This window comes from Neopelma chrysocephalum, unplaced genomic scaffold, assembly GCF_003984885.1.
Source record: "Neopelma chrysocephalum unplaced genomic scaffold, ASM398488v2 Primary Assembly neopelma1_97390, whole genome shotgun sequence".
NCBI lineage: Eukaryota > Metazoa > Chordata > Aves > Passeriformes > Pipridae > Neopelma > Neopelma chrysocephalum.
Window position 1 is genome coordinate 198,878 of NW_020926031.1, and position 27,591 is coordinate 226,468.

Consider the following 27,591-nt stretch of genomic DNA (forward strand, 5'->3'; position numbering starts at 1 on the left):
ATCACACAAGCTGTAAGCTCACACCCTCTGCTTTTCCTCCAAAGACTGACAACAACCCACTGCAGAGCAGCCTACAGGCTGCCAGGTAGAGCACACTTCCCAGCAGCACGATGGGCTCAAACCAGGCTCCTCCAGTACAGAGAATTACATACAGGTCTTTCCCTGCCCACTCTAGAGACTATAATAGCTCCAGTAATGACGAAGAAACAATACCTCAAAGGGATCTTGGTTTCTATTGCAACGCTTATTTACGTGTTCTATTATGCAACTAATTAAACCAAAAGAAACACCCACCATCATTGAAGTTGTGTTCTTTAAAAAAAAGCAGCAGCTGCTACTGGGTGTTGCAATCAGCTTCCTCCAATACAAGAGCATTAAGCAAAATCCGAGTATAGTACCCTGCACTCCCTGGGGGCAAGAAGTGAAAATACTTGTTTCTGGATCCCAATGGATTTGGGAATGAAATAAATGCTGACTCATTCAGCCTTGCCAACACTGGGCATTCACAGAGGCAGAAGAGCTGGGTCCTGCAGAGCTCTGGTTGTGAGTTCAGAGCACCTACAATCAGTAAGATTCCTCAAGTTTGGTATTTTAAAGCTGGGCACCCATTCACTAGTGTGTACGCTGGGTAATCACACCTGTTTGCATACTCTGCTTTTCCCCTTGCCTTGAGTTCTTCCTCTGTAAAACGTGGATGATCACATCCACATCTTAGTGGAAAGTTACAAGAATAGAATCATAAGGATATGGACCATAAGGCACTGACATCAGTGACAGAGCCTATGCAAGTAAGCAAGACACCTGGCTTTTTCCAAGCAGAAGGTTAGATTGGGATGACTTTTTTTCAGCACGAAAACCCCACTTTTTTCTTTGATTTCAGTGATTTCTCTTACGAGACAATGACTACTGAAAATCACAATTTTTTCTGTCATCAATCCCTGGCAGCTTGTTACAACAGATGGTTGCTCAGAGAGGTTGTGAAGTCTTCATTCTTGGGGAAATCAAAACCAAACAGGATGTGGACCTGAGCAACCTAGCCTAGCTGACCCCTGCTTTGAGGAGGAGCTTGAACCAGATATCTCCAGAAATCCCTTTAAACTTCAACTATGCCACAATCCTGTGCTGCTCTGACAATTTCTAGGAGCACAAAGGCACCTGAGATAGATCTTTTGAAGTGTTAATTCATCCAAAATGCAAGAATCTTGTCTGCTATCTTGACAGTGAGAGAAATCCATTTATAAGACTTTATTGTACTTAAAATCAGTGCACCATAACTGCACCATCTCCCCCAGAAAGTAGAACAGGTATGGCTGATATTTCTATTGAATATAAAACAGTCTGTATTTAAAAATGTGTCATCAACAGAGTAGGATTATTTGTAACATCTGGACAAAGCTGCAAACCTTTACCAAATCATTCCATTTCATTGTTTGTTCTTTCCAGACTGGTTTGGTCATAGACCAACACTCTCCAGAAATTCACTGTCCATGGACAGTCACAGCAGAACTCCACATTCTCAGTTCCCACAGTGCATGGAGAGTCAAGTCTCTCTGCTTTTACTTGCACCATATTTAGGTGTCAGTAAGGGAACTCTTGGTCTCCACATACTCAAGTGCTGCTTTTTTAACAGCCAGGACACTTTCTGCTGTACCAAATTTCTTTTCATAATCCAGGTAGCGTTTGAAGAAGAATTTCATCTTCTTTGGTGCCAAGCTCAGGTGTATGACCCTCTCAAAGATGTCCCTGCAAGAAACCAAAGTGATTCAGATCGCTGTGTCAGTGGCAGCACTCAATACAAGCCCTGTACCCTGTCTTAACAACAAGCAGAAAGTCAGGGGAAATACACAATCTGCAGTGAAGTGCTTGTGCTTGAAGAGATTCCTGACAATCGGCCAAAATCTCAAAGTAGAAGCTTTCTATTTGCTTTCAGAACTCTAAGGCTCCTGGTCAACTTAAGCAAAGATCCATTCACTGTATTGGACCCTGCATTCATTAAGTAGATGTGGATAATTACTTCCTTTCATCAACTCTCAGAAAATAGAAAAAAAAAGCTACGAGATATAAAAGGGCTTGATCTCACCCTTCAGATACAAGGCAATCTCTCCAGAGGGACAGATGAACCTCAGTGCAAGGCCTCTAGTTTCTGTCATGCAGACCAATCAGACTACCTCTGTCTTATGGAACTCTTTGGAGTCTCCTCAGTCCCAGCAAAGACTTTGTCTAGGTGATAAAAATTCTTTTTTGCTCTGCTCTGGGAAGCCCTGTACAACCTCACACTGCAGGGCACCTCTGCTCTTTTTGAGTGTCCCTCCAGACACTGTGTTCTGCCCCTTCCCAGCCTGGTGCACCACAACTCACCGCACTTCCTTCTGGCTGCCATGTTTGATCATGATGTCCATGTAGATGGACCAAATGTCTGTCCGCTTGGGATAGCTACTGAGGGTGCTCTCAAAGAGGGCCTTGGCATGCTCTGTGTCCTCAAAACGGAACTCCAGCTGTGCAAACCTTGAAATGACATCCACATCTGGAACAAGTAATGATATCTTAGGGTATCACAGCAGCTCTCTCCACATGAACAAACACAAGTGATAATGACACAAACAGAGGCAAGCATAGAGACAGAACCATCTCTACCCAGAAACAAAAGGTTCTGTTGTAAAGTGGTCCTGGACTAAGATGGAATCAAAGTGGGAGAGAGAAGGGTCACAGTTCACTTCCCATTTCAGCTCTCGGCAGGAGAGGTTTGTTCTTACATTCAAAATGTATCATGCAGCATCTACAGGCAGCCCCACAAACCTAGGACTAGACCAAGTGAATGGCTGTAAAACTCAAAGCTGCCTTTTCTCTGAGTGCTTTGCTTTTGTGTATCACAGCAAATTCTATTACAGGTGGATTTAGCATTGACATCCAGCTTGATATTTCCCCTCCTGAGAGACAAAGGCAGTTTGTTCAGCATCAACTGGTTGCACTTTTCACTTATTACAAATGGTGTCACAGGCAGAGATATCAGAGAGCGGCCCATCTCTGGAGACCTGTCACCATTAAGATCCACATTCAGGATGGGGCACAGTGCTTACGTTCTTTTGTGGGCAAAGCCTTGAGAGCACGCTCCAAAAGTCTGTGTGTAGCCTCAGTCTGGCCTTGCTTCAAGAGGAATGAGGCGTATTTCAGCCACACGGATTTCTCCTGACGAAAACGCTTCAGCATTGTGTGGTACAATTCTTCTGCTTGCTGGAAGGGCAGAGTTGGGTTAGATCACACAGATTCATAACTAAGACTTGTAGCTTTAAAACTCTTATTCTTAGGCCAGGTATCTCCAAACACTTATGACAGAAAAGCATCAATGCATCCTTGTCCACTGTCAATCATAACTATTAATTCCAGTTAGGAACAGGACAGGCCTAACATCTGCCAGCTGGAAGCTCACACAGCCAGCATTCAAAGTTTACTGGCATGACTGAACGGGATATGTGCCTGGCACCTGCCTGCACTACCTTACCTTGTACTTCTCAGAATTGGCATAGATGTCACACAGATGTTGGAAGACTTTCAGAGGCTCATTGTATTGGACAGCTCTCTCAAAGACCTTCATCAGTGTCTCCTCAGTACCATACATGTTCTCCAAGTTCAGCAGAGCTACCCAGACATTCAGCTTCTCCTGTTCTTCCCTTAAAGCAGATATGAACAAGAATATTTAGCCTTTTGCCAGTCTTCAACAGGTTTTGCAAACCACCCTACATACACTCATTAACTTGCAGTCTGCCTCCAGGACAAAGAAAGAGGACATACTGCTCCCTGAAACACCACTTTTGGAATAGAGTATAGCAGTTGTTTCACACTACAATTTTTGATCACTGTTGTTTGTAATTAAAAACCACAAGGATGATTCAAGAAAGCACAATATACTTAATCATGCAGTAGAGATGATTTAAGGTGCAGCCCTATGGCAAAAGCAACAAGAGTTTCACAGTTTGTTTCATGTTTTGATTTAAGGACAACATCACTGAAAGCATTATGCTCTTCCAAACCCTTCTGACTGCTCAGAAGAATGTCTGTGCACCCAGTACCACCTTTGGGAGTTACTGTGCTCGTGAGCTGCAGCAGGTCAGCTGTAGGCCAACTGTGGTGTCTTATGCCAGACCTTCAAAGGACCAGCTGACAATTGCTACCATTTAATCCTTCTGAGCTCACTGAAACAGACTCTGCCACTCCACATATACTGATACTACCAGTGTTCTTTCACAACTACCCCATCACGAGCCTCATTATTACCTGAAAGAGATTGTTTTAAGCGCTCTCTCTGCTACAGCTCTGGCCTTCTCAATCTCTGTAGCCTGGAGGTGGAAAGCCATGTACTGCAGCCAGAGGATGGAACTGTTGGGACTGCTCAGCACCAGGCGGTCAAAGTCATCTGCTGACTGGGGCTGTCGACTGGGGTCCATCAGAGCTGCCTCTACTTTGCAAAGCTCCTTCTCCTTCTTCTGCTTCTCTAGCTCCTTCTCCTTCTTTGTTTTTTTCTTTAACTGAAAGAGCAAAACAGGAAGACTGAGGAAGTGCAGGCACTTCATGTGGGAATAGGCAGGCCTCACTATGTCCAAGGATAGGCAGTTTCCTCAGGAAGAGATGAAGCAAATTGCTTAAGATAAGAGGAAAATGGTACACACACTCCACTCCTCCATGCACTGTTCACACCTCAAGAAAGAGCAGCAGTAAATTAAATGCCTTTTCTTTTAATGAAATACATTGAGGGTCCAAATACTTTGTTAGTTTAGCACCCCTAGCTGCAGGATTCACACTTCCCTCTCATTCTTCCATCTTTACCATCCAGGCCAATACTCACCACTATCTTTCACTCCATAAAAATCCAGGATACATGGGAAGAAATTGTGCAAGATTGGGGCATGGTGCTGGATCACTAGGGTGACTCAGATCTAAATTGGGAACTGACAGTGCCATAGTTCTCTGCCTTGTTACCTTGGGCAACAAAGCATTGGCCATCTATGGCCTTCACAGATGTGAGTTTTGAAGGACAGGGGAAATCCTGAAGATCAATCATGAAAGGATTTCATGAGCTGGTTTCTGATTTTGCTGAATTGCTCACACTGGAATACTCTTCTAGAAGTTAGAGCATAAAAGAAGATTTTTTTTGGTGTTTTTCTAAATAAGAGGACTATAATTTGAGAAGAGTTCGGAGTAGTTAAACAAGTTCTGTGTCGGCTGTCAGAGATGTCCCCTTGGGTTAGAAGGCTTTGCTATGGGGCAGACAGACATGCAAATACCAAAACATCACATTGCAGCCACTGTTTGGTGTCTCCTATGCAGACAACATTAGAATACAGTACCTTGGACTGTGGATCCTCCTCCTCCTCACTCTCTGAGCTTTCTTCCTTCTGATTCACCAGAGGTATATCCATTGCATTCATGTCCTCGTCCCAGGTGAAGCCCATGGAAACCTGCAGCCTGGGAGCTTCACCAGGTTTCCTTATCTGTTTGTAGGAAGATAGAAAATGCCCTGAATTTTAAGTTTTTACAGTAAGATCAGACAACTGCTCCTTGCTTGTGGCATCTCTCTGGCCACTACTATTGACTTCTTACACTTGCAAGCAGCCTACTAGCAAAAACATTAACTCTGTGGTCACCTTTGCTGTAATTTAAACCCAATCTATCTCAAGCCATTTTCAGATTGTATCACTCCTATCTGCAGCAATGATACTTATTGTTATCCAAGGCAGAACTGACATCTCAATAGAGCTAGAAAGTCATTTCAGGCTCCTCCAAACTTCTCACCTCAGATTTCTTTTTAGCTGCCTCTTCCTCCTGGTCATCCTCATCCTCCTCACGGTAATATACCTCAATTCCACTGTCATTTTCATCTGCTGGGCAGATCTTCCTTTTTTTTGGCTTCGCCTCCTGCAAGAAGGGGAAATGAATGGATGGTGGAGAGCAACAACTGTGATGATCTTAAAGGCAATTCTTATCACTAAGAGCCTGAGAGCAGAGAGAGGGCAATGCCCCGGCAGAACATCTTCCACTATCCTCTCACATAACAGAGACAGCAGATAATAAACCCACGCTCACCTACATCAGGGTGTCAAGACCAAAAGGACATGCCACACAGGCAACATAAGAATGCAATTTAATTTTTTTTCCAAGTCTGTATAATTCCTCAGCCTCATCTCAGTGGATCTTCCTAGTCCCTTCAGTATTTAAGCCAAAGAAATCTTTTAGCATGAGCTGTGCAATCACATTCATACCTGCCCACTTTCAGAGTTTTCTCTTCTCCTTTTTGTCTTCAGCTTAGGCTCTTCACTTTTTTTCTTACCATGCGCCTCTCTTTTCTCCTCCTCTGCACCATACTGTGGTAGGCCTAGGGATTCAGGCAAGACACTTGGCATCCCAGTGTCCTCGGGCAGGAGAGAAAGCTCAATATGTTTTTCTTTTCCATTTACACTGTGGTTCATTGGCAGGAGTAGCAGGACAAAAGAAGAAAAAAATCAGAGCACTTACAATGACTGCAAGTATCTGAAATTCTTTCAAACCTTCTCGTCTTTTATCCTCCCTTTTTCCATCCTCTCCTCCTCCATTGTCTCCTTTCTCTTAATTCATGGTCCCTTTTAAAGAACATTGGACCTACCCAAGCACTTTAGCAGTGAGCAGCTTTCCTTCAGGCAGGTATTTTTCATATATGGAGTGTTTCTGTACAAAGTAAGGAGAAACATTCTGGAACAGGATTCGGCCCAGAAGAGAAGCAGACAAGCTGAGAAGAGGAAGAAAACCAAAAATAAATATTCCATGGGGGGAGAGGGGGAAATAAGGTGCAGTGATTGTATTTGTGGCATCACTAGTTCTGTATAGTGTCACACAAACTTTCCCTACTTTAATTTCATAGGCTCAAGAAAGTATCAATGACAATTCGACTTCCAGGAGGAAATTCATTTTGCGACATCACATTATGCCAGAGACAGCACCCAAACAAGATTCCACAATTGTACATTCTAAGTAAGTTCTCCAAAACACATCACCTGCCAGAATAATATTCTTAGGTGTGGTGGGTCTGGCTGAGCCAGAATTTATTTCCCCATAGTAGCCCTCACAGTGCCTTGCTCTGCATTGGTAGCTAGAGGGGTGTTGATAACACACCCACGATTTGGTTACTGCTGAGCACAGCACTGTAACATTCCTTCTTCAATCGAGGGCGAGATCCTGGGAGGGGACACAAGTAGGCCAGCTGACCCACACTGACCAAGGGGATATTCCATACCATATGGCATCAACACAGATATAAAAGCTGAGGCAAGGAGCAGGACCGGAGGCACTCACTGTCTCTGATGGCTGCCTGCTGACAACCCTTATGTGTGCTGGAGCCCTGCTTCTCAGAGAAGTGGCCAACCACCGCTGCTCATGGGAAGTAGAGATTAACTGCTGGCTCCTGCTTTGTGCACACTGCTTTTGCTTTCTTTTTTGCATAAATATAAACTGCTTTATCGCAACCCACAATTTGTGTTGTTTTCTTTTCCCACCTTACTCTCTCTCCTGTCTGGCTGGGAAGGGGAGGGATAGAGTGGCTGGGTGGGCACCTGGCGTTCAGCCAAGGTGACCCCACCACATTAGGCTACTCACCCAAAGAATACACCTGATGGAGTGATTGATTTGACATAGCCTCTCACTAGCTGGCCTTTTTTAACATCCTTAATACATGTTATTTCAGCATCTTCTACTTTGCTGTAGATCTTTGGATTCAGCCTGAAAGAAAAGAGGTTAGAAGCTACAGCACTTTCCTGAATAATCCACACTGCTCTGGATATCAAAAAATAGATCAGTATTAACAACAGCTAGTACTCTCTGGAAAACATTCTGAATCAGAGACACCCTTCAGTTTATTCAAATGTACTAATGGACTACCAGCATCTCTGCCAAGATATATGTAGCAGCAGGGAATATACATGCTGCTGCAAACAAAGCCAAACAGATGAGCCTGGCTTCCTCTATGAAAATGAGGAGAGTAAAATGCTGGCTGAAATTCTGCACATCATTTGCTTGGTTTTTGCCCCACTTATTTCTAAGATACTTCATTCCACATGGTTTACATATTTTTGTTCAACAAGGAAGACAAAGCAAGAGGCTCGGTTTTAAGAGATATTTAGGGCTAAGTCTGCTATGTAATCAAAATGGTTAAAATGCAGCTGAACACTGAAGCATAACATGTTTGTATTGCAAATTCAATGGCAGAACTTTCCCTTTCTTCCCAAATAAACAAACAAACAAGAGAAGTCAGGCCTAGGAACTATGATAAACAGAAATTAAATCTGAACCCACTTGAGCAGCTTTACATTAAGTGTCAGACACTTCCATGTTTGCTGATACAGGAAAGTTATTCTGATGTAGGAACAAGTATCATCCCTTAAAAAATATGTAGTCCTTGTCCTTTTAACACTTTACACCGATGTGCCCAAACCAATGGTTACCGTATTTCACTATCCTTTTCTTCCCTAGTAGGAAGGGAAGACACATACCGGGATTGCCGGAGAGATAACTGGATTTTGCCGTTCTCGTTGGAGAGGATGTAACACCTGCATGGGAAAGTAAGGGGAGAAAACAAAGCTTTTTAACCCATTAAAAAAAGCCACGTGTTGGAAATAGATATTTTCACTGGCAGAATGCAGCTCTGGAGGAAACAAAGCATTCTGTTCCTTTGAGCACTTACTGTCTAATGTAAACCAGCATGACACAACAGTTCATAAAATCAGTGAAAGGGCTTTTTGAAACACATGTACTTACTTGACTGAGTCTCAATTGCTAATACAAAACAGTTAAAGATTGTTACATCTGAATCACTTGGCCTGTTGCACTCTCCAGCATTCCCAAAAAGTCTGTGAAGCAGGGAAATGCAATTACTTGTGCATTACAAATGTAAAGACAACTGAATTGCCAAACAGGCAATTCAAAGCAGAGCTGGGATACCTGGCTTCCCTCAGTCCCATCAGCACCTTAGCTAAGAGAGTAGCTACTCTCAAAAAGACAGCCAGAGAAGGGAGCTGAAAAGGGACTTCTTCACAAATGGAAAGTACAATACTTTCACCCAAATGCACATAAGGCAAGTCAGCATTACTTCTTAGGCACAGACTGGACCTTACAGTCTGGCATCATCTTATGGCAGTGGAAAGCCTCTCACCAAAGGGAGATATTTCTAAGCTTTAAAGCCTGAGGGAACAAGGAAGAGAATTACTGACCTGACAATCTTGCCAACTTTGAAGTTACCCAAAGGATTCTCTGTGTAAGTATCATTCAGGTGAAAGACGCTGACTTTGCCAGTCTTCCCACCTGGCAGTGCAATGGTCAAACCGACATGTGGAGTCACCTTTGTTACCATGCCTACAGTGATAGTGCCCTGCTCCAGTGACTGAATTCCTGGAAAAAGTGAAGGAGGGAGAGGGCTTCATAACACTTGAAAATATGAAGCAGCGGGAGTAATAAGTCAGTGAAGCTAATTTTAGTTGTCTTAGTTACATATCGAACCCACCAGCTTTTGGCAAGGTGCAGTCTATGAAATCTCTCAGTTCACAGCAACATTTGCCTTGGTAGTCAAAACTAGGCCAACCCTAGTTGCACAATTCCAAGATCCAGAATAACTGTCAAATGTTGACAAATGTACCATCTCATGTCTGAGAGCAGAACTGAATATGTTTACAAGGGCTCAGAGAAGAGTTTCAGTCAGAGACAGTAGGAAAGTGATTCTTTGGTCTAAAGGTCTGACCTCTCTTGTCTTACATGCTGTTACATTTAGGTCAGGGTCCCAGGGGTTAGTTTTCTGTTCTACAAGAAGGTACAGCTTGGCTCTGGAGTGTAACATCTTCACCTGATGACCCACCTCTGAGTAAAGGATTGTATGTGGTGGGGTCCTGCTGTTAATGCTCCACAATACCTGTGAGTGATAAGCAGAGGTTTGTTTCTGTGACATCTGTTCCAGTCACTGTAGCTGATATTGCCTGGCCAATTTTAAAGCTCTTTTCTGGATGTTTTAAGACCTGAAAGAAAAGACATATTTCCACTTATTTTCAGAAAATGTACAACTCTTGACAGGTGTTTCTTCTATGAACTTTTACACTTTCTATACACATCTTTAATGTGCACATTTGACTGATAGCTCAGCATTGCTCCAATGGCTCTGCTACCCTGAGCCAAACAAGCTACAGGCACAGTACTCACTTGTCAGTGAGGGGCAGCGATGCCCAAAGGGCAGAGCGCTGGGTTATGAGTTCACACGGATGTCAGAAGTGTTTGCAGTCACTACTTGTGGCCATGAGCACAATTAAAAAAAAAAAATCTGTGTAGCTCACCTGTAACAGCCTCTTACCTTGGTGTTCATAGACAGCAGCAGATGAGGAACTCTTCCTCGAATGTCAGGGGCGACTTCTACCTCCAGCCAATTTTTGAGGATGTTATACTAAGAAGACATGAAATAACCAGAAAAGACAGCATGATACCTTGGGGGGAAAAAAAACCTTTCCTGGCAGAAATTTTTCAGAAATTTTTAAGGCTAGAAAGAATTAGTCCAGCCTTGGCTTTTTCACCCAGCAAAAATGGTGATTTGGAGTCTACTCTTACAAGCATAACACTGCTGTGGTTTACAGGCAAGTGCACACAGGGGATCAGCAGTGAGTGCAGTTTGTGGCAGACTCAAAGGCCATTTTGCTCAAGTGCAAGGTGGGAAGCAACTGCTGGCAACAAACAGGCATGTTGAAGAAGATAAGTTGGCTTGATTCCATCAAGTACAGAACAGTTTGACTTCTTTCTCCTACTTTCCCTGTAAGACACTGCATTTGGTATGGGCCACTCTCACAGTTAATAATAGTGTCAGTGTTTAGGGTGTTTAGCTAAAGCCCCTGAAGACACCTGCACTTGCTGCCTCCTCTAGCACATTTCCTAAGAAGACTCTGACCTCACCTTTTTTACAAAACAGGTGACTGTTTGTCCCACACTGTAGAGTCCAAGTTTCTTGCAGGCATTGTCTTCTTTAAGGTTCAGCATTGCTGTGACTTCCCCTTCTTTTTCACTGTTTGCAAAAAAAGAAAGAGGACATCAGTGACACAGCTTTGGTCCTAATGATGAAGATGGAAGTTAGAAGCCTGGGAAATTATGGTGAACCAGTACCATGACAATGTCTTTGTGACATTCATCCCCATCCCCTCCCAGCCGCATCTTTCTGCAAGGAATTAATTCTTCCCTGGCCATAAGAGGGAATCTTTCTGAGATGACTAGATATGATAAAGTCCAGATTGTCAGAACCTGAAGCCAAAAGGACATTCAAAGGAAATCATGCACTACAAGAGCACATGTGCTAGGAGAACACAACTCCCAGACCCAACTTAGCGTGAAAGAGAGAGTAAGAGGCCTTGCCTCACTTGCATACATGTGGAAGTCCCTGCTCAAAGCCAGCTCCTTCACAAATGGGAGGTACAAGGGAGGGAACCTTCAAGGATACAAAGTCTGTGAAGCATCTGCAGACACAAAGAGGCCAACACTCACCTTGGTCGAATGCTGAGCTCTGGAATGGATTGAGTGAAGTGTGGATGGGTGATGGGCAGGTACCTAAAGAAGAGGAAAAGGATCAGAGTTCCTCATGCTCTCCCCAGGCCCCAGTCACCCACATTTAATCCCTCTGTACTGGCAAGAAAACCCAGGTGCAAGCCCTCTAAAACTACCAGAGCCTTCCAGTTCCAGTTCTTCCTAGCATTATTTCAATGGCAGTTTAAGTAACCAAAATACTCCAGCAAATTTAGCTCAAATTTAGACATCTTTCTTCCTTGCAATCTATACTCAAGATAAATACAGCAACACAAGCAGAAAGATAATTCACTGAAACCTGGATCTGGCATGAAATATAATAGCACATTTCCTCAAGCCTCAACTATTCCAGCAAAGGCAGCTGTACCAGCATCTGCTGACTGAGGAAATGGCCTAAATGATCTGAATTGAGTAACTGTTTCACCCCTTGCATTCCCCCAGAAGGGATATCATGTAAATGTTTTCCCACCTGTGAGTATTCACATCTCTAACTCCAATGACTCGAGCAGTCACCTTCTGTCCAGCTTTCAGAGTAAACGTTGGAAAAGAGCCTATGGGCACTTCATCCAGAATCCGGGATGCATGGATTGAACCTGTCAGCTTGTCATCAATAGCAACTGTAACATGGGTTGGTTTGACGGATTTAATGGTCCCAGTAACAATATCCCCTGGGGAAAGCGAGTGTTTCACAGCAGGAAGCATCTCTTCTAATACTGTCTCAGATTCATTCCGGACTCTCACAAAAAAATTCTTCTTTGCTGGGCCTTGCACTGCTAACAAGACCCCGTGGTCATTCTCTTTCACCGCTCTTAAGGTTGCAGAGATTGTTTGTCCCACCTTCAGTTTTTCTGAGTCAAAGCGGAAGGTGTCGTTGAAGTGAGACGGGATGGGCACAGCTGCCAGCTGGCCTGTTTCCAACAGGGACACCAGGGCAAACTGTTCTGTGATGTGCTGCACAACGGCAGAGTGCTGGGAGTTCTCTCTGAGCCGCTAGACAGAAATGGAGATAGTCACCTCTCCTGCTGAGATTTTGATTCCCTCCACCCTCTCTCCCAGAGTTCTAAAAGAGGAAACAGCCCCCCCTTGACATTTATTAATCACGGAGAGTTTGCCAGGCAAACAGAAACACACAGATCCAAAAACTGAACACATACTCGCTTGGGTCTTTGCTTTAACAGTTCTTCCCGAAGAGAAACATACACCTCGGATGTGGGGGCATCCACATGAAGAACCAATGCCTTCATTTTCTTACCAGGGACAATATTTTTATCTATAAATGAGAATAAAGAGCTTATATCCTGGTGACAGAGAATTCTGAGCAACTGAGACAAATGGGAAGGCAACATGACAAATAGGAAGGGTTTAATTTCCTGGAGACCAAAAACTGCATAATTACTATGGTACCTGAGTTACAAAGTCAACTTAGTACCAAATGTATAATAAGTCTCTTTAAGAAAAGAAAAGATTCTTCCAACATTAATGGCAATGAGAAAAAAAAAGGGAGCATTTTATTTGCAAAAAAGTCTGATGCTTTCATGGAAAAGCTAAATTGATTTTATGAAGATACAATTCTTAAATAATGCAGACAAGGCTGACTAAAAACAAATTTAAGATAATATAGGTTTTGAAAAAGATCTTCCTAACATTTGCATGAAACTATCCTTAGTCTGTCTGTTGCTAAGGAAAAAAAGGAAAAGAAAAAAACAAGAAAACAAAAAACTCTTCTGAACACAAAATTGCTATTACTCCTGCTGAAGTTAGCAGTTTATCTTGCTTTCACTAGTATATTCATTACCTCAGCATGTACTTGTTTGCTTCTGCATAGTATGACACTTTTCTGATTTAATTACAAAAATACTGAAACTGCAGTCCTGCTTTAAAGTCACATAGATTTTCAAGAGAAATTGGCAGCAATTTCAGACAGAGCATACAAGAAATATCATTCTAAAGCAAAAAGGAAAAAAACATGAAAGCTTGTATTAATACTTTGTCTATACACAGTATGGTTCAACTAAGGATCTCAGGGCACAAACTAGACTTTACAAGATGCCCAAAATATGAGGCAGGATTAACAGAGGCACAGGTAGGTTTATATTAAGTTTTCTGAATCACACAAATGGGTTGGCAAGACATTAAGAAACTAAACTACTCTTCAAAGCCATCCATACTCTGATCAGACTCCTCCCATGTTAGTTCCCCATCAGCAGAATTCATTTCAGGACAGAAGTTTTAAAGTACAAGACTGAAAACCAATACAAGGTAAGGAAGGACCTCACCTCCCACATGGTAGCGAGTGGCGGTTACAGTCAATCCTGTGACACAGCTGCCACTGAACAGTGCTGAGCCATCCTCCCTTACATCCTGCACGACCAGCTGCAGCTCCTTCCCAGGCACCAACTCACAAAGGCCTTGGGCCATGCTGGGCTCCCCTAAATTAAGGGAAGGAAAAGCGGGAAGTCAGTTTTACCTCCGTTGTTTCTTTGCAAAACAAAGACAATCCTCCACATTTACTCAATGGTGCATGAGCAAGCATCTATATCCACCTTTGTAAGGGAAAACAAAGTTTAGGCTCCTGAATTTGTAGAAATAAAAAGTCAATTATAAGAGTTAATCAAAGTAGAAACATTTTTCTGACAATAAGGATCTGATAACTTTGGAGAGAATATTTCCAGTCTTATAGAAACACTGGCACACAGCATTGCATATAGAAAAAGGTGAAAGCAAAGTAGATTAATACTAAAACCACAAAACAGACCTGCCACTTCACAATTATAGGTAACAAAACATTAAAAAATACTGGATATAAGAAGAATCTAAAAAGGCAAAGTCAGAATTTGCTAAAATCAACTGCAATACATTCAGTGTACATAACACTAGAAAAACAGCGTGTGAGAAAACCTTTGCTGGAGGACCTGTAATACAAGTAGGCAAATCTATCTGAACAAACTCATGCTCATGTGAGTGCTGGGTTTGGGTTAGCACAAGCACTTGAGTGCCTTGGACTTTCTAGTTAAGCAGATCCTGGTGAAGGTTCAGGGCAGTTGAAAACTTCCTCTGTGCAAATCAGGCATCCCACACCCAAATATCAACAATAAAAAACAACTTGAAGATCACAGCATGCACAAATGCACATTTCTGTAACATAAAGCAGGAACAGTTCCTGACTGCGGTAAAAAGTCCTTCACTGTCACTGTTAAAAAAGCACCGTTAGAATAAGGTAGAAATGGTAATTTCTCATCAGGTATGAGTTACCAGCATACAAATAATACATCATTAATTGTTAATGATTCCTCCTCATTTTGATGGACAAAGCTAGTCCTATTTGCCTAAACACAGTAAGAGCACCTGCTGCCTGCTGTGTGTAATACGCAAGGAAGGAAATCCTTCTTAAAACAAAGCCTTCTCCTTTAGTATTTTAGCCCTCCAAAAGCTTCCTTCACTTTATATAGATGTACTGTTGTTCAGAAAGCACCAGGGGAAAAAAATCACTGCCATCAGACAGATAACTTGCCCAGCCTTTCTAATGTCACAGCTAGTTACACTGATGCACTGACTTGGGTTCTTCCATCAATTTTCAGTACAGAAAATTGATATGATGTCCACGCTCGTTCTTATATATCTATCACCCTACTATCCAGGCACCAGTACTGTTTTTTCTAAACTAAGTAATTACCAGGGGTAGGTCTCAAGTGCCTGCTTCTAAAACATGAGTTTGCACGCAATGAGAGCCTCCCATATTGCTTATAATCACTCCCTTTTCAGGCATTGGGGGAATTTCACGTTTGAGCATTGAGCAGCCTGTTTTGCTTCACTGGTGCTTAGCAGCGATGCACTCAGGCACACAGAAATAAACTCCTAGACTTCCACGAGTCACTCTCCCACTTAAAAAACCAAAACCAAAACCACAACAAAACCATACACTTCCACCTCTACTGGCACATTAGGTAAGTTTCACAGCTTGCTCAATATCCATAAGCTCTTTAGAGTTCAACATCTGACAGATGACCAAAAAAATCAGGTCTGCAGGTTAAGGCTCTTAAAATACAAGAGCAGAGAGTACTAAAAATTAACCATTGCCAGTTTCAAAACAAACAAGCCTGGAGAAAGGTTCTGGTTCAGAGAACATCCAGTCTTATCCTGGCCTTCCTTATTACCAGCTCCATGCCCTTCATGGAAACCATCCTTTTGTACCATTCTATCTCCCTTCCTCTTTTGGTACATGGACCTCACAGTGTATCTATCTATCCCCTTATTTCAATTATCTAAGCTTCAACCCAAAAATAAAAGCAAGAGACCTAGCAAACTTCAGAGAAAAGAGCAGCTTCTTTGGTTTGTTTCAGCTGTACTTCCAAAAAGCCCCTTGTTAATGGCAGACACTGCATACACATCTTTCTTCTAATAAGCTACTCTTGGAAGTGAAGTCTTTGCTTGAACTGACTTTTTTTTCACTTAAAAGAAAATGGTTTTCCCTTCTTGTTCCTTTAGACCTCCTTTTTTTTGACATGATCCCCTTTAGCAGAACATGTGCAATCTTTTACCTCTTTTCACCAAGTCCCTGATTTCTTTCAGCTCCTTGAAATATTGATTCAGGAGGGCAAAGCTCTCTGCAGCAGAATCACCCGAGCTGCACTCTGACACCTTCAGATTGAGGAGCACACGCTGCTTCTCCTCATCAGTGCTCATCACCTTCGCAATCACAGTCTGTCCCACCACAAAGTGGTCCTTGGTGTCTGTCACAAACTTGTCACTCATGCTCTGTGCAAAGGAAACAAGGGACAAAGGTCACTGAGCACAGCTGCTACCTATCAACCACCCACAGTGCTATTCAGAAGGGTTTGAGCTAAAACTTCTTGAAAATGCATAAGAGAAATTAACACAGACTAACAAAGCCCCATCGATTAAAATTAATTACTGAAACCATGTGAAGTCCTTGTTGAAGCTTAAGCCCACTTGAATAAAGCCCTTTGTTTCACTTTGGAAGTGAATTAAAATGCGAACCTAAAACCTTTTACCCTACAGGAAGGAAGCTGTGCAAATGCAGGGTCTGCAACCCAGTTGTTCCCTCCCTTGCTAAAAGCGTGTTTCAAGCAGCCTCATCACACACATGCTGCTTACTGCAGTGAAGGCATCGCTTACCACTTTGGGTGCCAGTCCTGTCACACCAAAAGGGAACTCCACAAACACCCCAAAGGGCATCACATTCCTCACATAACCAGTCAACAGCATGCCAGGCTGGATTTCAGAGAAGCTTCTCACAACTTGCTCCTCCTGTACAGCAGAAATCACTGCAGACTTTCTGCTCAAGATCTGAACAACCAATTAAGAAAAATGAGAAAAGATGAATGAAAGGAGCATGATGCCAAGCAAACCTCTTGGTGCTGCTAACCATTGGGCTAGAGCACTTGTTGCAACCTACAGAATACAGAAGCTGTAAGTGTGGCAATTCCAATTTCTGTCTTGATCTCTCCACACAAAAATTAGCAACTGATGTCTTTGAAGTTGCTCAGCACTGAAGATACATGCTCCACATACCAGAAATATCAACTTCCTAACTTTTCAATTCTGATTTTGGGTATAAGAACAGCAACCTTTGCTAAGGTTGTGATAAGATTAACAGCCCAGAAGCTGGCTGGGAAAATCAGCCAATTCACAACCAAGTCCTGGTTCTGAAGGGATTCTAGCAGATGAGCCTCACTTTTAGCACAAGTTATAATGACTCTTTGAAGTACCACTAGCTTGACAGGCACTTCTACTTCAACACACTAACTAGTGTATCTTCTGTTTGTTGCAGATACTCTGGATTCCTGGCAGATGCCACATTCCCCCCAGTTTGTTTGACTGGTTCAGGTGGCAAAGGATACAATGTGCTCTCCCTTGTCACTTAGACACATAACCCTGGGCAGGACATCTCCTTCTTGAAGACAGTGCCACAGGAGCTTGGAGGTAGCAACAAAGTCAGAGAGGTGCTGTGTGGGGATCCAGGCAACCATATTGTCTTCATCTTCTAAGATAGAAACTTCTAACCCATTATCTTTCTTCTTCAAGACTTTCACATCAACTATCTGAAAAGAGAACAATACAGCAATATAAAATTCCAATTGTTTTTGAAGTTATCTCTTTTGATGCACAGGGTACCAAATGCTGTGCTGCAGGGGCTCTGACGTCACCTCCCAGGCATATATGAGAAATTCTCACATCAACAGGGCTGAGCCTAAAAAGCATGTCAACATTGATAGTAAAATAAAAACTAATTCTCAACTCCCAGAAAAATAAAGAGCTAGAAACATTCTCTTGGTTGTGACTTTTTATTTGAAGGGTGAAAGGAATAATGTAATCTAGAACTGTCCTGTTCCTGCATTAACAGTATCTGCAGGGAGTTGGAAAGTGTTCATTGCAAAGACAACAAGGAAGCGTTTCAAAACATTTCTCTGATGTTGTCTTTTTCCAGGGAGCAAAAGCAGCAGCTTTTGGAGTGAGAACATCAGCAGCATCCAGGAAAAAAACAGGACTCCACCTAGGAGTAGGAGCACTAATTGGTACATCTAGAAAGACTGTCCTGGGAGTCCTTTATCCTGATGTCTCAAACCAGAGATACTCTTTTTGATCCAGGAAGCCAACCCCACAATAAGAAATGCACATTTAATGCTATTTCCTGACCACCATCAGCTTTCCTTGAAGTAAAGTTGTTCACAGTGATATCAAATCATATGGAAAATGAGCAGGAAAAGGTAAAAAAGGAATCAGTCATTGAATTCAATACCTCTCCTATTTGATATTTCACTTCCTGTTTTTCCTTTGAAGTACATTCCCTTTTGTCCTCAGGGCCCGACTTGCTTGATAACCTGAAGGACAACAAGAGTCTTTCCTGCTGGGGCTCACATTTTAAAACCATTACTTTAACAACCTGCAGCAAAAAAAAAAAAAAAAAAAAAGATAAAACAGAAGTTTAATTGAGGTGACTCTCCTCAGTGTGCTACCACATACAGAATGAGACAGGAAAATACATACACAGCACACTTTTCTCTCATAACTCAGGATAGCAGGCCACTGACTACAACTTAACAGGTTCAACCAGAGACTGAAGTCCTTCTGATCACACAGACAGAAAACAGAAGTACATAATCAAATGACTTGCTAAAAGTATGTAGCAGCTCTGTTGCAGAGTTGAGAATAAAATTCAGACCTCTGTCTGGATCTGCAGTCAGAAAACTTGACTAGAAAATTGCCTTCCTCCTTAGCCAGCCAAGAAACAGCAGGATTAAAGACAAACAAAAGCACCAGAAAAAAATAATGAAGATAGCTGAGATCGCTATAAGCTTGTCCACAACAAAGACCAGAACTCGGTGAACAACATGGTTCCCAAGTGCTTGGGATTTGAAACCAACAGGAAAACCACAATAATGCAGAGGCAGAAAATGACATACTTATGATTCTGTAGTTAAGAGTTCTAACTTCCTTAGAAGAAACTGCAGCCTAGAACCCCAAAACTTCTACTGAGATCTAAGTAACTCAACCACATGTAGTCCCTGCATCACACACCATGCTGCCTCCCACACATCAGAACAGAGAGGGCCCAGAAAAAAGTCAAGCCTATGACATACTTGAAGAAGAGCTGCCCTTTTTACAGCCTAATCTGCTTAAATGGAGCATGATTAAGTAGTTAAGTGAAAGGACATAAACATCTCTTGGTGTAGCTGGTTCCTCGGGGAAAAACCCACGTTGGAGTGAACTGCAGATTTCCATTTTGCATTCAAACACACAGCACAGCGTAGGTACATTAATTACCTGGCCTTCATAGAAGACTTTATCCGGACAAGATATGGGTTCTGAGCTCAGCTCATTCTTAGGTACCAGACCTTTGACATCATTATAGAACTTCACAATGCAGCCAAACTCCCTTGCACACACCACAAAGCCATGTGTGATCAGACCTGGTTTTGCATCTTCATAATTTGTGAGGACTGGAAGCTTTGACTGGATGAGACTTTTCTTTAGAGTAAGGATCAGCTTCTTTCCTGCAGGATTGCACTCTAGCACCTGCAAGAATGGAGCACAAAAAGGTTCAAAAAGCATGTCAGCCCTTTCCTGATCAATCCAGCTGCTAAATACTCAGAACAGAAGAGTGCAAAGCAGCTGAAGATCCTGTCTGACAGCTCTCACCCGACACTTGACTTCATCTCCTATGTTGTACTTCTTCTCAGGCTGCTTCAGGGTCACATCAGCAAGATGGATGGATGGCACAAGTCCTCTAATCCCATCAGCTACTTTCACCTGCATTCCAATGGGTTTCAGAGAAAGCACTTTGCCCTAGAGCCCAAAACAGAGGAAACAATTGGTAAATTCAGCATGAAAAACAGACTCTGCACAGGTAGGCAACAGCCAAGACACTACAGTACCTATTGTCACCAAATCTAATCACGTTCAAAAAACTGGTAATCTTAGACCAACTTATGCTTCACCCAACCAATCTGACCCATTAACTTTTATATACTCTGGTTGTTGTACAGCCTCTTCTCCTTAAACATAAGCTACTTTTGCAAAAGCCCTAATGACTCTGGAAAACTAGAACTGTTTCCATAGACATATCCAACACAGCCGTGACTCAGACACGAGAATGATCATAACTGAGTAACTTTCTGTCCATCAGCTGATTGTGATGGTTCATAAACCAACTTTTACTTGGAGTGCAAGGTGAGGTTTAGTTTCTTTCACTCAAGTCTTTCTAAAAAGGTATTCATGACCATAAATAGAAGACTGACCATGGCTAAAATTTGATTGCCTTGGCCACATCATGAACAAAAATCTGAAAAAAATTGGGGAAAAGTATTGCATTCCATTAATTAAGTCCTGCAAGGAAAGGTTTTTCTCATTTTCATCTCACTAGTCTGCACTGTAAATTGCACATACATATTAGACAGAAGAAATACTCATTAGCTACATTATTGTCCTCAGCCTAATGGCCAAACAGTACTGCATAAGTCCTTCAGAAACTCACCTGCACCACATCACCTGTGTGGATATCTTGGTATTGCAGAAACCGTGCTTCAATAATCTGACTAGGAAAGAGACACAAAGAGAAGACCAATCAGTCAACTTGAAGCAAATCAAGGATAAGACAAGACAGTCCCCTTTTTGACTTGTCCCAAATATCCATTATTCAACACACTACCCAGTGCTCTGCAACTCCAAAGTTCTGTGTTTTACTCCAACTGACCTATCTCCCGAAATAGCTCTCCGGACATAAAGTTCAGGGAGGTTCACCCAGCTCCATTCCAGGTGACAGTCACACAGGTACGGCCCCATGAAAGGAGAACCCATCATCTGCTTTGCTTAAAGCCACACAGATGGAAATACTAAGAAGGAGGAGCCAAATGAGCTGAAAGATCAAGATTCAATTTCCTGTTCAGCCATAGTCTTCTGACTTGACCTTGGTAGAAGTAATTTAGCCTCCCTGTGCCTCAGCTCACCAACTATATAGATTGTGCCTCAATTCCAAAGAGTATGGGGAAGATATGCAAGATGCCTATACAACCTAATGGGACACAGAAATACAAGTCAAAACCCCCAAATGGCAAGTTCCAGTCCAGCAAAGCAATGTAATATTTTCCACTCTCAGCCACACCCTTCAACCAATTTTCTATAACTGTCCTTGATACTTACTACTTCAGAGACACAAGACACATCTCATCCATCAGGCTGTAGTCAATGATCCGACATTTGTGTTTGCATCCTGCCTTAAATGCCCCAGGTTTAAACGATTTTCTGTTCTTTGAAAGATGCTTCAACTAGAAACAAAGAAATTACAAGTTAGTGTTTGGAAACTGGAAGCACTGATACAGATTTTAGGTTGAAGTGGCAGCATTTGACAAACTTGTTCCTCTAACATTTCTTTGTGCAGCAGATTTTACCAGCTCTTCCACAACAGCCCTCATACATTTCAATTCAAACAACGGGGGATGTACGATTTGACAAATATCTTCCATGATATCTTAATTTGTTTGTATTGCCTCCCAAAGAGCACACAGGTAGAAAATAAAACCTCCTACTAGCCTGCTTTCCCAGGAGGCTTAGATAGATATGGAGGCCTTGCCCCACCAGCCTGGTACTTACCCGTGCAAAGGCGAGAGTGCCATCATCGAGCTCAAAGAGGGCACCAAACTGCTTGTAGAAAGCTTTCACTGTGGACTCCTCCACCACGGCCCCCACACGGTCACTGGAGAGCTGGTTGGGGGATCCCCCGGGGTGGAGGAAGGCCGGACGCAGTGTGAGCCGCACCGCCTTGGAGCCGGGGTGCACAGACAGGATGCAAGCCTTCACCTGGGAGAAGATGGTGTGTTCATTACACACAGGTTTGTAAGCAAAACAGGAGAGAGGCACATCACTCATGCTTTTAGACATTCTGCTTGGTACTTGAACTCTTTGTCCACATACAAGCATTTTCCAGTATTAAACTAGGTCATCGCTTCAGCTCTAACAGCTTTACTGAGCAGGGATTTTTTGCTTTTGTCTGTTGTTTACAGACTAGTCTGGTATTAATGTAGGGAGGGGAACATGACCACACAAGTTGTGTTTCTATCCCTTGCAAGTCTCTCAGGCTTTCTAAATAAGTCTTCCAGTAACCCAGGAATGGCTTTGCTGTTCACAGCTCTAAAGCAGCCATGATAGTAATTCAAGTAAAAGGTGGGAAAGAGAGCTATCAGTAGTAAGATTCAGAGATAATTCCACAGAAATGTTGGAGAAGGTAAGAGATGGTGTAAGCAACATACCAACTCCAGCCATCCTCCACCCTCCTTACCACTTGATCTGGAGAATAGTTCATGGATTTCTCTGGGTCCATGTGCATGAAATCCACTATGCCAGTGAAGTAAGACAGAAATGTCAGTTTCATTCCAAACGGGGTCACCTAGGAAGGGGAAGAAAAAGGTGTCAAAAAAAATTTGCACTCAAGTTTTCATGCAGCACAAACAGAGAGTAGTTCACACATTTCAAAAAAAAAGCACTGTCAGTGTTAATCAACAAGCACATCATAAGAGACAGGAAAACTGCTAAAAATTCTGCTTTGTACACTGTGTTGCAAAAACAATCCTTTAATTTTTTGATAATGCTGCGTATACCCTGAAGACTACTGCTACCCAGTTGAATACTTTACCTAGGAAAAGGCCAGAGAAGCACAAAAAGAATCCTGTTCTGCTTCAAGCAGAACAACTTCAGGCTGAAGCCTTTATACTTATGGCATCACAACCAGAACAGAGATCAGGCCTCAGGTGAATGTGGTGGAGGGAGTGTCTAGCAGATAATAATGTCAGCTAATGTTAAGAGCCCAAACAGAAATGTTCCACACCATAAACTTCTGTCTCTGTTTCGCCTGTCTCCTGCCTTCAACAAGGCTCAAAAGAAACACATTCAACAAAAGAAACCCAAACCAGAGCTTACCTTCTGCACTCGAGCTTTCACCACCAGCCCTGGCAGTAAGTTAGAGAGTGCCCAGTTCTGTTTCTCTGTGGCAAGGGATGCAGCAACCTCTGACCGATCAATGGACAAACAGACCACTCTGCCCTCGTTCTTCACTTCCACGATGACACAGGTCAGGTTCTGGCCTATTTTCAAGTCAGGCCCTACAAAGACAAGTCACACCATAAAACCTCCACCAGGAACACTCAGGGATTCCCCTCCACTCTTTCCAATGCTTTTTCAGAGTTCCCTCTATTTGAAGAGGTTATAACTCCTCTCAACCTAAGTGAAGTTTACTGCCAGCAGGGTTGGATGGGCTTGGAACAGTAATGTTGTCTGTCAGAACCCAGACTGAACCACAAAGGCTTGTTGCAGACCAGTCACAAAACTGCTATTTTCAGCAATCTGCAAAGACTCCACCTTGACCCAATCCCACCAAGGTGCACTAACACTACAGATGTAACACGCTTTAATCCCTGTCATTCTCCACCTCCATTTTAACCCCAACAGATCCTCCTGCACTTCTTCTTACCTCTCTTGAGTGCTTTGATGTAATTTTTGGCTTTCTCATGAGGCAGGAAAGCATGAGTCCCACTGACTCCAATATCTATGAGGTAGCCATGGTCTTCCACACTAGATACAGAGCCAGAGAGCAGCTGTTGGGAGGGAAGCACTGCAACTCAGTAACATGACAAAACAGCTGAGTCTTTAAAGAATGCACATCTGGTAAGAGATTCCCCATCCAAGTACTTACTTCTTTTATATGGACAGAGAACTAAGTTTTCCAGAGCTGCAGAAAGAACACTACATTCTTTCTTACTACACAGCTCATCTGGCAGTGAGATCTCAACTCTACCCTTATCCAACTATGCATGTATGGAGCTCACAAACCAGTAGGAAAAAAACTGTGATGCTCAAAAATAGCAGGTGCTCTAATTGCAGGCACATGCCTACAGTCATACAGGTACAAACACAAAACCTAAACAACCAAGCACCTCTGCAAGGCACGTTGTATATTACTCTCCGCAAAAATAACAAAGAAATCTACTCAGGAAGAAATAATTAAATAACTTGTCCATACTGAAACAGAATCTGGTGAACGGATTTCATGAGTGACAACTTGAAGACAAGAACCAATACCACCCTCTCCCCTCCAGGTCTCTTCCACAGTGGGAGCAGCTCCACATGCTGCTCTGATCCCGTGCAACCAAAAACTAAAATGTTCTCCACAAACCGTGCAAGTGCCTAGAGGGGCTGTGACAGACCCAGAAAACATACCATGCCTGTTGCTAGTGCCAAGGCATTCAGGCCCTTATTGACCTTCTTGGGGTCAATCGATAATTTGATGCTGCGACGTCCATCATCACTTTTCTCAACGCTGGTCACGATGCACCTGACCAGTGTCCCTGGAGAATACATGTCCGAGAGCGAATTCAAGCCCTGCCCAGCAAGATGATCAAGAGAGAAACATACAAATTTTACAATATCAAATAATATAAGAAGGCCAGAATTCATTACTGAAGTAACTTTTGAAAACAAAATCCATTAGGAAAGTCCTGTTTCTCTGTCAACACTACAATAAAAAGCAGGAAATGCCACAAATGGCAGGATCTCAACAGAGTCAGGGATGACACTGTGTTATGTCAGCAAGACTGACAGGCTTTGCTTAAAAACGAACACTGGAGTTTAGGAGACTGCAGCTGAGGAAACATCTCCAAGGCTTACAGTGACCCTACTCTCACCTCCTTCTTTAGCAGAGAAAAACACCACCACCAAAGGGGTAGTGCAGATCCCACATCCACAACACCTTGGGAAAACTTATGGACTGCTGACACCAGAGACAGGGTAACAGATTACGCCATGCTCTTTCTTTCTAGCAATCAGCCTTTATCAGGATCACTGCAAAGTCAGCTTGGAAAAGCAGGTTCCAAAACAAGGTCAGCCTATGTTAGCACCACGCAGCAGCACATGGCACGTGCCAAGAGACAGCTAAACTGCAAGGACCGTGTTCTTCCCCGGGCCCCTGAGAAATGCTTCCACCCTCACATCATTTTCCAATCAACTCCCTAACTTCTTCCCATTGTTGCCTACAGCCAGGGATCAGTATTTAGCTTCAGCAGCAGAGAGGTAACAAAAAATCTCTTTATGTTCAACAGGCTGTTTACAAAGCTCAAGGATTATTTAGCCAAGGCTAAGGGCTGCAGGTGATCAAAATCAAGTCAGCTGTGAGACTGGTGATCAGACATCAGACTCCTGAGCAAGACCTCAGGGTTGGTTCTGAGGTATTAACACTCCTTAGTTCCGGGCACAGATCACAGCCCCAGCCCAAGGTCTTACCTCTGGGAGTTCTCCTTGGGCCACCTGCTGGCTCAGCAGTTTGCTGTAGGCATCGCTGATCTGCGTGATCGGCACAAATCCCAAAAGACCATTGGGTAAACTGATGACCAGCTCATAGTCACTGACCTCCTTTATACACCCAAGGAGAAGCATGTCCTCACACAGCGCCTGGGAAAGCAGAAAGAATAGCACACTATGGACATCTTGGCAAGCCACTGATAACAGGGCGATAAACACGGTTTTGTACGGAATCACTGATACATTTTACAGGTTTAGGGAGGAAGAAAATGCCATTTTTATGCAGCCCGGAAAAGAGATACACACAAATTCAAAAACTTATGCATCAACCTGAATTGTGAGTGGTCCAATATCCACAACATTGTCTTTAGCAGCGGCTGTTTTGTCTGCCTTGAACTTTTTCTGCTTTCCTTGATCCTTTTGGCTCCTTTTTCTTTTCTGGGACTTTTCTTCATGGTGAACCTAGCAGTTTATAAGCAGAGAGGGAAAAAATAAAAGCGGATAAAGATATAAACTTTGCATTAAGGCAGAACTCTGCTGCCATGAATAAAATCAGAAGAAAATACTAGGACTAGAGGAAAAAAGAGAACCGCCTTGCTTACTGCTATATGTCTGTCTACATGCAAGTCTTACAAAGTATCTTCTTTAGACTGAGGTTCATTATTTATAAATTTATGAATCTTGGGAATGGAAACAAATGATCTGCACTACACTCTAACAGAAAGACCAAATTTAGCCTATATCCAGTAACGTCAGCCTTGCTACACAGCACTTTGGGATAAGATACTTGTGGTAAGTTTAAAAGCTAAAGCCTGATCGACAATTTTGACTGAAATTTCTCTGTCATCACATTCAACATCCATCAGACATTAGAGATCTTAAAGAGATTAGGAGAAAGGTGAATGTCAGCAGTAATCTATTCCTGGGAGTGCCTTCTATAGTTTACTGTAGAAATAACAGGTAGGAAGGACTGCAGGTCAAATTCTGACAGCAGAAGAGCTCTGAGAAGTTAACCAAGAACATGCAAACAACGTACATCAAACAAATTGTCCTGCTCTAATTTTGGCTTGGATGCTTTTCCCTCTGCAGGTTTTTTCTGGATACCCCCTCGAGGAAAGTTTTCTTCCAAAGACGCCATGCTTGCACTGCTATGGGACAAATGGTAAAACACAGGTGAAATGTACAGTTGTTACACTTGTTCCTCACAAACACCGAAGAGACATAAGAGTGCACTATCCCTAAACAAAGAAAGATTTGGGATGGCTGCTCTATAGGTAGTCAGTGACAAAACAGCAACTCTCATCCAAATGTATTTAACATTTGACTAAACTGAAGTATTGCAGTAGTCCATCTCAATATGCACATCCCTAACATTTCTTATTATTGTCCAATTCTACTAGACTGAAGTATTAAAGTATTCATTTCTAAAGCATTTAGACACACTGAATATGTATTCATAAGTCTGCTTTACCCATAAATTTCCTAAACCAATATTTATTATATTCAGTGCACAAGTTGAAATTACTAGGTTCAGTCATCAAGAAGAAAGCTGTGAGCAAAACACTACTTAAACTTGGTCTGCATTTTTACTTTTTGGATACTACTCATAAAGGTTAATATAATTTGATACCTCTTTGTGCAAGCTGCAAGTATATGCACAGAGGTACACAATGGATGTTTAACCTTATTGTTTCAATCCGTAAACAACATCTTATTTATGAGGTCACAATGAACACGTTATTACTACTAATAAATAACAGTAAGTAGTATTAGTTGCAGCTATTCTTATTTATTACTTATATTGTTATTATTATTATGCTCATGCTATTATTTATACCATTATTATTAGCCAACAGTACTTCTACAGAAATCAGCGCTGAAACACTATGCTGTCTGTAGGACATATAAAACTCCTGTAAACGTGAAAACACATGACAAAACTAAAGTTCATCAAGGCAAGCTTCACCTAAGGGCTCGCCAAGCAACACAGACAGCTCCTCACGGCCGGCAGCAGAGTCCCACTGGAGCGGGCAGGGCTGACACTCTTACCTGTCCCGGGTCGCTCCCGTGGGGAAGCCCGGGCGAGAGGAGCGGGATCGGCGCCGGGATCGTGAGGCGCACGCGACGCGCCGGGCGGAAGCAACGCACGGGGTGAAGGTCAAAGGTCGGTCGGAAGTGACGTCACTGCCCCTCAGGAAAAAGGGGGCGGAGACGACCCGC

The 27,591-nt window shown here is 42.7% G+C and overlaps 1 protein-coding gene across 3 annotated transcripts; it reads right to left on the minus strand.

The window, feature by feature from the left end:
• Nucleotides 1–1,316: 1,316 nt before the first annotated feature.
• PDCD11 (programmed cell death 11) lies at nucleotides 1,317–27,511 on the minus strand. 3 transcript variants are annotated; one of them, XM_027672244.1, is made up of 36 exons: nucleotides 27,421–27,511; nucleotides 26,408–26,519; nucleotides 25,702–25,833; nucleotides 25,354–25,521; nucleotides 24,295–24,456; nucleotides 23,549–23,672; nucleotides 22,999–23,180; nucleotides 22,361–22,468; nucleotides 21,676–21,882; nucleotides 21,226–21,350; nucleotides 20,561–20,621; nucleotides 19,726–19,872; nucleotides 19,351–19,602; nucleotides 18,326–18,469; nucleotides 17,427–17,627; nucleotides 16,702–16,872; nucleotides 16,104–16,320; nucleotides 13,842–13,994; nucleotides 12,720–12,835; nucleotides 12,035–12,552; nucleotides 11,527–11,589; nucleotides 10,945–11,053; nucleotides 10,355–10,444; nucleotides 9,923–10,025; nucleotides 9,231–9,408; nucleotides 8,514–8,570; nucleotides 7,621–7,743; nucleotides 6,635–6,757; nucleotides 6,255–6,450; nucleotides 5,788–5,910; nucleotides 5,343–5,486; nucleotides 4,273–4,523; nucleotides 3,500–3,668; nucleotides 3,078–3,231; nucleotides 2,359–2,524; nucleotides 1,317–1,743 (listed from the first exon to the last, which is right to left on the minus strand). In XM_027672244.1, exons 2-36 carry the CDS (start codon nucleotides 26,507–26,509, stop codon nucleotides 1,572–1,574), a joined length of 5,511 nt encoding a protein of 1,836 aa, XP_027528045.1. In that variant the 5' UTR covers nucleotides 26,510–26,519; nucleotides 27,421–27,511; the 3' UTR covers nucleotides 1,317–1,571. The 3 variants fall into 3 exon arrangements, with proteins under 3 accessions (XP_027528045.1, XP_027528043.1, XP_027528044.1); XM_027672242.1 differs by having other exon boundaries at nucleotides 12,035–12,555; XM_027672243.1 differs by having other exon boundaries at nucleotides 12,035–12,555; nucleotides 26,408–26,516; nucleotides 27,421–27,504.
• Between the last annotated feature and the right edge of the window lie 80 nt (nucleotides 27,512–27,591).